Below are 13,462 nucleotides of genomic sequence, written 5' to 3'. Positions count from 1 at the left end.
GTCGTAAGTACCAAGCATAGGCCTAAATTTTGCAGCCCTTCACCGGCAATTGTGACGTCTCCATATGAGTGAAATATTCTCGAAAGGGACGTTAAACATTATTCAATCATCATATAAATAAATGAATTAAAAATATTTTTCACAGGATTGATTCATTCCTTATTTACATGAAACTCGACTCCCAAAATTGTGTTTGTAAACATGGTCTTTGTCTATATCTAGAGTGAGACAAATCCACACACATTTCAGAAGACGGTAAGTAAATGCTGGTCACCAGCCGAGACACCATGTGGGGAGACAAGTAAACCAAGATCTCTAAAACTGTGTCACAACATCAACAATTCCACATATGTTAATCAGAAACTGTGTCAAAACATCAACAATTCCACATATGTTAATCAGGAATCAATTTAGGGTGCATGCACAAAGTAAAAAGAAATGAAAATTTCTGTTATAAAAGCTTTTTCCACCACAGCTGTCAACTTTGGTATCATGTTCAGAATCACATAATGTAAACATAAAAAGGGTCCATGCCTTGTTTTGAAAATGAGAAGTTAAGATGTCTCAATTACATCTTTGCATCAGAGTTTTACACATATCAAATACTCTGATATTATTGATTAAGTTTTTTCTTCACTGGAATTGTGTCCCTTTAAATATAATGCAAAAAGTCTGATTATCACTGTCTTAGTACTGATTTTATCTTTTGTCATATATACAAAATAACCTATGCAAATTTGACCTTGAATTTTGATCTATGACCTCAAAAACAATAGGCTTCATCATTTAAACATTGGGAACATATATATCAAGTTTGGTGATTCTACCCACAAGGTACTGCTCTATAAGATACTGCTCCACAAGGTACTGCCCTAGAAGACACTGTCCCATAAAATACTGCCCCACAAAGTACTGCTCTACAAGGTACTGTCCCATAAGATACTGACAGGTGTACTGTACAATACAATGCATTGTACAACCTGTCTATTTACAGGTATATAGAAATAGGTTTCAAAAATCAAACATACATGTTTTCTTATTTTTTGGTATGAAACTCTATAGCAATAAATACTAAATTAGATGTATCTGTAACACATCATTTGACAGCTTTTCCTCTAGTTCTATATTGATTTTTAATTTGGTCACCATTTACTCCTAGTAAATTACTTTGAAAGGAAAATCAACAACCTCTGTTTGAAACATTCCTTATAAATCCCCCCCCCCCCTCCATCCCATCTCTGTTTCAGCATGTTCATTGTGACAGTTTAAATATTAAAGGTATGAAATCATAATTTAACAGATTATTTTTTACTTCTTTCAAATAACTTAAAATCAAGATAAAATCAATAATTTTTTGCCCGTAATAAACCTTTTTATTGCTCTATCTGAACATTTAACGTCTGTGTGTATCTATGGTACATTAAATATCCCAGTAATCGGACATTAAATCAGTAATGAGATCTGGAGTGACAATTAAATACGTTATAACATACGGAAAATGCCATACAGCAGTACTCATGAAAATTGAACATTGCAATTTTCGGAGCAATTTGTCCGAACCATTACACATGCCCAGCAATCCATGTCACAACTATGTGGCAGTGTTTTAAAAATGTGTAAATGTCGTCCTCTCCTCTCTCTGAAAAATCAGTGATTATTCAAATAAAATCATACCAAATACCCTTATTCTTAATTCATTTACAGTATGTTTTTGCTCGTAAAACTAAATCCTGCAGTCATTTAACAGGCTTAAAACGTGGCAGTATTAAGATTTTTTCCCAGGACATTCATTTACAACTTGCAGTAAGATCGGCTTTCATTACAGTAAAGAAAAGTAAACAGGACTTAAATGGATAAAAAAAACTGCAATTATATTTTGGCAAGGTTTGCTATCTGGACACGGTTGAGTGCCTCAATCACTTGACAAGTGTTTTTTCAGTCACCATGACTCTCAAATAACTTTATAATTAAAATTTGAGCTAAAACCTCTCCTCTTTTGTATTACTTTAAATGCTTGTGCCATTTACTATGCAATAATATTTAAATTCACTCCCTCTAAATGCTCTTATATCTGAAAGCCTCTGGAGGTAATTATCATTGTGTTGATCAAATGGGATTAAGACTCCAATATGCCAGGCCACTTGGAGTATGGAACTGGTCTGCTGGGACCAGAAATGCTGGTATCCATGGCGATGGTCAGATTCCTGACTTTTGGAGATCCTGCTGTGTCACAGAATCTAACTTCAGGTGACGTTATTGATCTACGTTTTTGTCTGAATATTGATTGGCTGTGCCATCTAATATAAATATTTCACTCGCAACCAGGGAATGCAGGAAAATCCAGGTGTCACTTGGGTCGCTGAAATGACCTTCACCTACATAGCCTATGGATTTTTCGTCTGCCTGTTGTTTCACTCATTTTTCACAATCAATTTTTTAATCATTTATCAGGTTTTTCTCTCGTAATTGACACTCGATTCACTGGAAAAAAAACTCCACCACAAATCAATCTGGTCTAATTGAACACAACACATCTTTGCCTAGTCAATATCGAACATTGTCAACTTTTGATTTTCTTGTCAAAAGAAGATTATATAGACAACGGTAGCCTTGTATTCACCAATACCCATTACGACAATGCAACAATAAAATCAATGATGTTAAAACTCGATCAGCAAAAGAAATCTGTCAAGTGTTACACGTTCCTATAGCAAAATCATCAGAAATCTAGCGTTCATTAATGATACATAAACTTCATATTCAGGCATGCATCCGTAAAATTCTTACAGCTCATTCAGTGTTGCATCTATAGAGCTATTGTACACAACTACATATACTATACTACTATCACACAGCCAACATTGTATACAGCCATCATACACAGACAGACAGACAAAGTACTCACCTTTTTTGCGTCATTGTCGGAGCCAGACAGGTGTGGGGGGCTCGTCCCATTGGTTACCATGGGTGACTGTGACATGAGGTCGTCAGAGGGTCGCTGTAAAAAATGAGAGAGAAAAAACATTTTAAAAATTCGCCACATAAAATCCTTTGACAAATCAGAAATGTAAAAAGATATATTTCTCTTGAATCTGAGTTGTTCTGATCCAGTTTCAAAGTCCGTCTCAGGTTGAGAATTTAAGCCGCCCTATCTGAGACGAATCCCTCAATAACTAACATTAACTGCCAGTCAATATCTCAACATCGGACTGTTACTGTCAGTCAATATCTCAACATCGGACTGTTACTGTCAGTCAATATCTCAACATCGGACTGTTACTGTCAGTCAATATCTCAACATCGGACTGTTACTGTCAGTAAATATCTCAACATCGGACTTATTGTCAGTCAATATCTCAGTTTCAGACTGATTGTGCTCTATAGGTTGAGGGTTACTGCACATTTAATTTCTCACTTTAACACATCAAACAAGAAACACCAAACTCCTTGCCCTACTATCTAAGAAAATGAGTTGACAAATTTCAAAATGTCGCAATAAGTCCTAGAAATTGCAGATCACCACATCAGTATTGCCCTTTCAGCGATATTTTGTTTTGAACAATTAGAATTTTTCGTAACTTCATGAAAAACACTGACCATTCTTTGAGTCCTTGACAGGCCAGCGGTGACCTGACTGAACTCTCCTCCGTTTCCGTGGCTACTATGATAGTGACAGATGCAATAGCTTATCAGTACACAATGCAGATGAACAATATGCCACAGCTTGTGTGACAATATATACTCCTCATTGATCCAGCACCACTGAACGGGGGCATTGATCTGAATTAATCAACTTAAGCAATTCATGGTGAACACTGGGCCCTATGTAATGCTCTCTCAGAATGGCAGGGAATGGGAGCTGACATTTCACTTTAACTACTATAACAATCATTCCATCCATTAAGCCTGTACTACAGCATTCTCCCACTGCCAATGTAACAATACCCAGCTCATAAAACCGCCCAAGAAATCACACATTTAAACAGGTACAATCACACTTACAGGTGATACTTAATCACTTTTATCTGATACAATCTATAGCGGGGGATCCAGCCCTCCACAGGCAGGGATCTAAAATCTTCTGAGGTGTGACCCAAAAATGAAATGAAAGTGACAAGATAATGTCACATAATTAGTTAATGAAATCAGTCATGTCCTGTGCCCCCTCCCCACCACTCCCTAACAATCACCTGATACTTACCAAGGAACAGAAAGCAGAGAAATCCAGAGAAAAAAAGACTGGAGAAAGAGAAGCCCACTCAATACACACACACAGCCAGTCAGTCAACCATTGACGAATAATGGAAAGGTATATAGCACGCTGCCAGCTCAGCCGTGCTAAACCAATAATATTGTCGCGTTGTTACCAACAAAGACCCATTTCCCCCTCAGTTTCGCAATATCAAGATGCACGAATCTACTTGTATCTGTTCAGAAATCGGGTGTCATTGAGATCGGGTGTCATTTGTAAGAGTTGAGATGCCTAAGTTTTTAATTGATAATGTGTCTGTACAGAGTGATCTGGTTAATTAATTCAATGATCTCCACAGCTCTATAATCCCAGGGATTTACACACTAGCTAAACCCTCATACTTGTTTACTTACAACTATTTATTGGCTAGTGTTTATGACTTAACTGATTCCCCTAATTCTTAATTTGTGGAGTGAATGTGTGTATTTCGCTTGATAAAGATTGCTCAATTTTATAATAGGATAAGCAAATAGCCCAGAGATATTTAAATCACAATTGAATATGTACAGTATTCTTCTATTAAATGTAATGGTGATAAAACTCCTCGCACGTCATTCGATCCTCTCATCAGGTTTTTTTCCATTACAATTATCACCATTCACGTAATACACAACAAACAACAACAACATACAGTAACCATTAAATTTAAACTGCTCTTTCATTCTGTGTCATTTACCAATCAAGGTAATTAGAGTTATCCCCCTTACCAAGTAATTTTGTGATACTTGTGGATATCTATATAGGTACAATGGTCACAGACAGATTTAATGTACACCAGGGACAAAAACAGCGAGATAGCGATCACAGCTCACCCATGACCCTGCTATCTGATCCTAACACATCCCCAGGGGGGAAACAGACAAACTATATATATAATACTAATTTCCTCAAAACACCTCACCGATACCACGGCAACCAGTCTTGTTCAAACACTCATAATCCCTCAGACCATTTTTACTTTACACAGATAAATTTTCATTGCAATCAATCAATATCGTGTGTACCCAAGATCCTCAAAATTTAAATACCACCTCACGCTTTTCAAAGAAAATCAGAACTTATTTATACCACGGGTGTAAGGCAATATATGGGTTAATATAGTGTTTAACGGACTGGAGACTTGTGATGACATTAGTACACGTCTCGTTTAAGTATCCTGACTTTTGTAAATATTGACACACCCCCACACACACCCCTCACGCCTATCATGAAACACTTGCTCTGACCCGTCCTCTGTTTCACTCAGGTCAACTTCTCTACAATGGACACATTTATCTACTCATCTTTAAAACAATATTCTCACAATGTTCCAGATAGCACACTAATATCACATGTAATCTCAACACTCTTATATCCTACCGACAAGTACTAATACTTGACAAAAACCCTGTGTGTACGAGCTGAGATAGCAATGTCCGTGGAATTTGTCACAGGGGTCTCAAGTACCTTTAGTTTCACAAAACAATTAAAAAATAAACAACCAAAAACAACAACCTTTTACAATCTACAGTGATGATAACATCCCTCCTGATGTAAACTTCAATTATTTTAAAATATTAATGGAACCCTGGTAAGGTAATTGAAATGGAGATTAAGTTTTCTGAACAACTACTTCATTTTGTTTATCAAAATAACAAAAGGCTAAGTGTAAAAGCTGGTATATTTTCCTAAGAGATTTTCCTGCCTGTATATATATTTTTTCACCTAATGCACTGCCTCTGGGCACACATTCTAATTCTTTCCAATTTTTAACATTTTAACTTTTTTTAATTTGACACTTTCCCGATCTTGACTGGTTATTTCTTCCCCTTTGTTTAGGATGATTTTAATTCCTTCCTCAGGTTTTGCTAATTAAATGCTGGCCACCAGGTGTGACTGCAGACAATAGACAGGTGATGTAATACCTGTGTCCCCCTGGGGGTCAGGCTGCCCCCTTCACCTGGTGCTCCATTAACTGTACATTATCAGCTGTTATCTGCTCTACAAATGTTCAGGGCACTTGTGATCAACTTTCTGTGAATTCTATCAGACCTTGTCGCTACTCCATATTATTCAAAAATGAAATTTTAATTTCCAGGGTTGTTTACAGTTCTCTGAATCACTGATAACCAGAGAATCTAAATCAATGATAAATACCAGGAAATCTCTCTCTCTCTCTCTCTCTCTCTCTCTCTCTCTCTCTCTATTTCATACAAAAGAAACCTTTTTGTTTCATTACCATGTTTTTTCTTACTATATACTATGTTCCTATATTACTACACACTACACACTATGTTTTTTTTTTATTACTATGTCAATTTTTTGAATTAGGAATTCTACTAATAACACACTTGCAATATATCCCTTATCATTTTCTTCACAAGATTTTTAATAAAACTTCAAATTATCACCAGAGGTACTTTACCAGGTGATCCATACTAACCTCAAACATTTTCATGCGACTGCATTTTATACCTTTCTAATTTACCTGTTACATTAGTCGTTATTAGCATTAGGCAATATATCTAATATCCAGCATGTTTGTCTAGAGAGCAACAATAGACAGTCAATACTGCACCATATTGTCCTGTGTTCATTTGGACAACAGCGTTTGGCAGCACATTTTATTTTCTCTACCCACAATTGCTCCCCAAATTATGGATTTATTTCCTTTTTGTCTCCTTGCCTGTTATCTTTTTTTGTTTGCGATATCGACATTTTAATAACATATTGGATGCAAGGTAAATCATCCACCGGGGGGGGGGGGGGGACACTATCGAATCTACCACACTCCACCAGGTCAACATTTATCAGTAGCAGGAAATATCAACTTTTGTTTTTCCCCCCATCTATTTGAATATCAATATCAATGTTTATTTTTCATGTATAATACTGAAAACAATCACAAAATAAAAATATCCGATTTCCTTAAAATATTAACTCTGTCTAACAACACAGACTTGAGATCAATTATTCCACAACAGTTCAGGCAAATGGCAAACAAGTGTTGATTTGTGTCTTGTTTGTTTAACACAAAATGCAAACTTCCATGAAATACACGAACATTTGTTGCCCTATGGGTGAGTGGTCAATCTCTTTGTCAATGCATTAAGGAGGTTCTCCCGCCAACACTAGATTTTGTACCGTTTTTGACTTCCTAACATAAAAAAATTACATTAAAATGAAACCATTTTTGACCTCTGAACAGCCTTCTTTCTGAGAGATTTACTTTTTACATCAAAATTCCCCTTCAATGAATTTTTTCTGCCCTAAATATGATAATGTACAAAGTGTGATGAAGCGAGAGGAGAAGAAATTGATATCATCATTTCATCTGTCTCTAGGAGAAATCGACTTTGACCATCGCAGGTCACAGAGCATGATGTCAGGTGTCTGAGAGCTGGATGTCAAACATGGACAAAACTTCAGCTGTTTGTGAAGAGAAGCTGAGTCTAATTTAGGAGACAAAGAAACAGGACCTACAACAAAGCTTAATCATATATAAAACTATAACACATTAGTAATTGAAAGTCACAGATCATAACAATCATAAGCAGGGACTTGTCACATTATAATGAGTGAAGACACACCAGGACTCTGCATGACAAAATAACTAAGCCCTTACAATGAATTAACCTCCATTATAAGGATTAACAAGCACTCATAAGTGTGTGAGGAGAACACAGGAATTTGTGTGTCAGATTTGGGGTCTGGTGTATCACAGATGAAGACTTATAAAGTTTCCTGGATCCTGCTGCCACGCTTCCTGCGGGGCCTGTGACGCAGAGAGATTTCCTGAGGGACAAGGAAGGACAGATGAAGTTGTTTCCTGAAGATAAGTACTCAGTACCGAGAGAGACTGAGTCTGTTTATCAGAGCAGATCAGTGTTCACAGCTAATCATTCTCCTACTCACAAAACCTGGCAGCATGTCTTACAAACTGCCCCGGTCACTATCAATATAGAGCTCCTCTGTACATCAGAGTTAATTCAATAATGACCATCAAATTGTATATGGCATACTCCTGTGTGTCAGCATCCAACACCACATTCCTTCCCTCACACTAGCACCTCATTCTGATGAATTAAAGGTGCAGCCTATTCAATGTTATTTGAAGTATCCACTACACATGTTTTACTTTCTGGGTGACCCTTAAACTGACCACAGTAGACAAAGCCATTCTAAATAAACCCCAAGAATGTTAACCTCTAACATAAAACAATACTATTCAATGCTATTCAGAGAAAAGGTACTTCAATTTACATAAAATCAAAATCACACTCTTAAAAAAGAGGGAAATCCAGACAGGAAATAAAATGTCAGATTTTCTTCCTGTAATAAAATCCTGGGGACATGGTGTGATTTTATTGATAACAAGGACAGAGAAACTTCTTGGCAGTACTCCTTCACCCCTCAAAGACAGGTGACCTCTCTTTCCAGTACCCCCTCAGAGACAGCAGGTGCCCTCTCTCCAGTAACCCCCCTCCCCCCCTCTGCTTAAGAGATAGGTGCCCCCTCTCTCTGGTACCCCTTTCCTTTGAAGTTTTCTGCTGTCCCAGACAATTTCTCACCTTTCCCAAAAGTCTGCCTGATCAATACATTGGTTATGTTATCAGTGAATTGTTTGGACGGGTAGAGAACCTAGGATTTACTGTCCCCAAGATTACACATCAGATATATTTTATGACACTAATATAAAACTCCAAAATTCTAAACCCACAATCCTTCACCAAACTTGAACCAGAATGCAGTAATTAGCTGCTTCTACAGAAGAAGAACGATAAGGCTCACCTCTGGCCAGTTCAGACAAAATTCTCAAGAAATTAAAAAAACAACATTTTGTTTTTACAGTTGTTTGTTCTGCAGTTAATCAAATCCAAAGGAAAGATTACTGGTGTAAAACCTTAACAAAACATCCATAGAAAAATTGGTCTGGCCCTGGTGGCTAATGAGAAAGTACAAATGACACACATTAAACAGCTCAGTCAATATTTGTACTTCACTTCAAGTACTGCTCTCAGATCCATCTATTTCCATGACAATAAAATACAACTTCAAACAAACAGGACTAAGTGTACACAAGGTGTTAGCAGGACTAATACCTCCCAGCAGCCCACAGATTTCTTATGAGGGTCTCACACTGATACTAAAAATATCACATACAGGTGACACACAAATCTATAGGTACATCAGCCTCCTTTTTCCTTACCTTTCTGCACACCGTGATGGGGATGTGACTGCCGAGGGTCGGGATTCCTGTCTGTGGGGGTAGAGTGGCCTGGGTGGCGGGGACAAGTAACGGTTCAGTGACGGGGATGGTGGCGGCCTGCGGTGCTGCCGTTAGGGTGGGGGTGTGGTGCGATCCTCCTGGGTAGGTATAATAGCATACGTACATGCTGCAGCACACTAATCACACATACTTTTCTCCTCTTTCTACAGCCCTGTAACACTGACTGTTCAACACGCTTCCTCTCTGATGACAACCTAATAGCCAAAAGCTCTTACAGCTTGTGTACACACGCCCTCGACCAATCAAATTCTACATACCACACTTACACATTGAAGGCTTTCTATTTAAACAAATATTGACACATTGAGTCCCTCTATGACAAATTTTCCATAAAGCAGAGGATCAATACCAAGCCTCTATATTCGTGTGTGCTTGTCCCGTGGGGGGGAGAAGGGGGGCTCATTGGGGGGTGGGGTGGAGATTTGTAACATCTGATCAATAATTAGTCTCACTCAGAATCATCAGTATATTTGTTTTCCATGCTATTGATCTTCCAAATAATTTTTTTTTAAATCAATTAGTCCTGGCTGCAGTTGATTTACACAAAGGTGGAACTTTGACACAAGGAAATTCAATGGGAGAGAAGAGCCATTATAAATAGATATTTATATATGCTGGCTCTAAATTAACAGTGAATATATCGCTACACCTCCTTCAGGCACACAACTAGAACATACTAGGAATTCGGCCTTGGGGTGGCTCATAGTTACAATCATTGCAATCAAAACCTAACAATTGCAAAGTCTGAAATTGGTGTAATTATTCAATAATGAGAAATAACTGAAAGCTGGGCCTATCTGCCCATCTCTGATCTCCACTGTCACTGGGACCAACAGGGGTAGGGTTACAACGCACAGAGCTGCACCATGGCCGATTACAAATCACACGTGTCATCAATCCAACCAATTATTAAATCTCCTCAACTCTTCACACAAAAACTCTCCAGAAAAAAATCTATTAGAAGGATCAATTAAATTTAAAAAAAAAAAAACAAAAAAAAAACTGGTTTGGAGTTACCAGTAAAACGCACTTTGAAAATGAAACCCAGCAAGGCCATTTACCTTTTGAAGATAAAACAATTTTTATTCAATAATTGCTGATAGAAACCAAGATATTCTAGATTTGAATGGAGAGAGGCTCATTCACAGAACAAGACAAGTTGTGCAATAACATGTTACAAGTTCCTTTAAAAAAGAGGAAAAAAGATAATCACTTGAAATTCAAATTAATAATTTAGTTTAAGCAAAAATTTTTCAATAAATAATTGATGAATAGAATTGGGCAACAGGCTTAGTCTATAAATACTCTCTCCTTAATTATAAATTAATGATTTAAATGTCATTAGCATATAACTTGATCATCTCAATCTAGAATTATTTTTTTTTAATTTCTCTTTCTTTTCATGAGTCTAGATTCAACCCATCAATAAAATGGTCAGCATAATCAATTCAAAACAAGGCAACAACTTGAAAGCAATTTGTTCATTCCATATATATAAAAGGGGAGAGAAAAAACCACATTACAAATCAATTCAACCAATTATAACCCATTACTGATCAATTCCATACAGCTTGTTGCTATCCCTGGAAGCTTTGCCAGTGAAAGCTGAACCCCCCTCTCCCTGGGAGTTTGGAATTTGAGCATTATGGTCAGACAGTTTGAATTTTCTGTCAAAAACAATTGTCTGGTTGTAGCTGGCGAGTGGCTTTGTTTGCTCTCACACACAGATCAAACAAACCAAAAGGCAATCAATCCATTTAATTGGAAATATATTTAAAGTGTCAAAAATGAAATGGACAATTGCCTCTAGAATTAAACACTCCCTTGATGGGTTTGGTATCGGTTCAGACTTGTAAAACAGAGCCCTTAATCGGACAGTAGAAGTGTAAAAATGGGAACATTTTTCTTCATTGCAATCCCTAATTTCTGCCATTCATCCTGAGCAATCTGCTCAACTTATCCTTGCCACATTTTTCTTCCTTCCTATTTTTTGACAGATTATACAATTATAAACTCATGAGATGCCATTTTTGCAAAATGTGATCAGAATTCACAGAAAATCAACCAAAAATTGATAAATAATCAGAAGGGAAAAAAAGTAAATAATGAAAAAAATCCCCCAGCTCTCCTTCCAACTACTAAGTACTGATTCCTTCTACAACTTCCTAAAATACAGCAAGAGAGGTCTCCCCTCCCCCCTCCCTGACACCTCCCCCTCCTGTGTGTTATCTAATTATCCCCCCTTTATCTAGTTGTAATATACAGACAACAGTGGACTAGCCTGGGTTATAGGGCTTCCATTGAAAGGTTAAACAGGCCTATTCTCCCTGGCTAATCAAATATTGCTTCCTTACAGATATCAAAGAGCAGATCTGAAGGACCTTGCAGATGGCACTAACTTGTGTCTCTGTGATGATGAATGGATAGCGATACACACCAGCTTTAATGAACCACACCAGTGGACTAGGGGTGATGGCCAGTAACACAGTTAGGACAAGTTTGATTTATTGGACATCACTATGGCTACCATCCACACAACATGGAGAGCCAAATGTCTCAAAAACCATTAAAAACAAAAACGAAAACTGATCACAGGAAAAAAAAAACTATCATAGAGAAAAAACCCAAAAACTGATCATAGAAAAAAAAACCCGGAAAACTATCATAGAAAACTGCCAGCATCCATGTTAATTACTCCATATTCTTTGGATGTGTTGATGTTATATTTTGTATGCAACAACTGTAGAATGTATGTAAACACAGAAAAGTAGTTGTTGCGGGTTTTTGTTTTCATGTCAAGGTCATATCAAGATCACACTCTTATCATACCAAATGACTTTGAAATTTCATTAGAGGAGATAAAAATTGTATATAGATGTGTGATTCATTACAAATTTGATCTTAATTTGCAGCATAATCACTATGTATTCATGAACATATTTCTCTCTGTTTGCTTAGCAGATCTAATAAACACTGGCAAATTGCATAACATACAAGGAAGACAGAATTTCCTCTAATAATCTTAGTTTTCGCACATTGATAGTTATCTATAGACTTGTTAAGTCTCTATCTTTATTTGTTTTTAAAAATCTTTGCGGAAAAATAAAAAATCAGCATAAACATGATAAAGACTTCAGCAAGTCCAAGACTAATATTTCTACAACAGGGTTTGTTTTGGGTTGGTTTTTTTAAATTTTCATGAAAACAAAAAATGGTGTCAACATAGTAAGACACATGATATCAAAATAAAGTTGAGATATTGCATTATATAAGAAAAAGAAAATAAATTTCTCATTTTAGCACGCAATTCTTCAATTAAAACTTTGGCACACCCATGAATTCGATTTGTTAACCTGATTGGCCTGTGTACCTTGGACACCTGTTCAGGATTTAAAATTTTGCAATATCAAAGAAGTGTCTTGTCTGTCATTCTGTCTGATGAATTGACCTGGAGGTGTGTGTGTGGGGGGGGGGGGGGGGGGGGGGGGCATTTTGTTTTCTGTCAAAGTGGACCTGGTAGAGGACATGCAATAGCGGTCAACGTATAATACTGAGACAAGGTTAGTTAGCAATAGTTCCATGTTCCCGTTTGTGATAGATGTGGAATACTGAGCTACAGTTTTGTCAGCATTGTTATTCACTTTCTGGAACAGATCCTGGATATTGGACTTTGGTTAATGTTCCTGCTCTGGGACAAATCCTAGAGATTTATGTTTCTACAGATTTACAGCAGATATACATGTGTATTTATACAGCTCATACTAATGTCTCTGGGTGGCTTTGATGTCCCTGGATGATTTTGATGTTGTCTCTGGGTGGCTTTGATGTTGTCCCCGGATGATTTTGATGTTGTCTCTGGGTGGCTTTGATGTTGTCCCTGGATGATTTTGATGTTGTCCCTGGATGATTTTGATGTTGTCTCTGGGTGGCTTTGATGTTGT

At 37.1% G+C, this 13,462-nt stretch overlaps 1 protein-coding gene across 15 annotated transcripts in view; it reads right to left on the bottom strand.

Moving 5' to 3' along the window:
- LOC125668126 (polypyrimidine tract-binding protein 1) overlaps window positions 1-13,462 on the bottom strand; it is a 42,343-nt gene that overhangs the window by 14,516 nt on the left and 14,365 nt on the right. For 5 of the 15 annotated variants that reach the window (XM_048901921.2, XM_056164087.1, XM_056164089.1 and 2 more), the window contains exon 3: window positions 2,906-2,998. In XM_048901921.2, coding sequence (XP_048757878.2) covers window positions 2,906-2,998 — 93 coding nt within the window. Of the gene's footprint in view, window positions 1-2,905; window positions 2,999-3,597; window positions 10,590-13,462 lie in introns of those variants that run through there. The other 10 variants (XM_048901917.2, XM_048901918.2, XM_048901919.2 and 7 more) reach the window with 4 other exon arrangements.

The sequence above is a fragment of the Ostrea edulis genome, chromosome 4, assembly GCF_947568905.1.
Source record: "Ostrea edulis chromosome 4, xbOstEdul1.1, whole genome shotgun sequence".
In the NCBI taxonomy this organism is placed as follows: Eukaryota; Metazoa; Mollusca; class Bivalvia; order Ostreida; family Ostreidae; genus Ostrea; species Ostrea edulis.
This window is presented reverse-complemented; position numbering and strand designations above follow the sequence as displayed.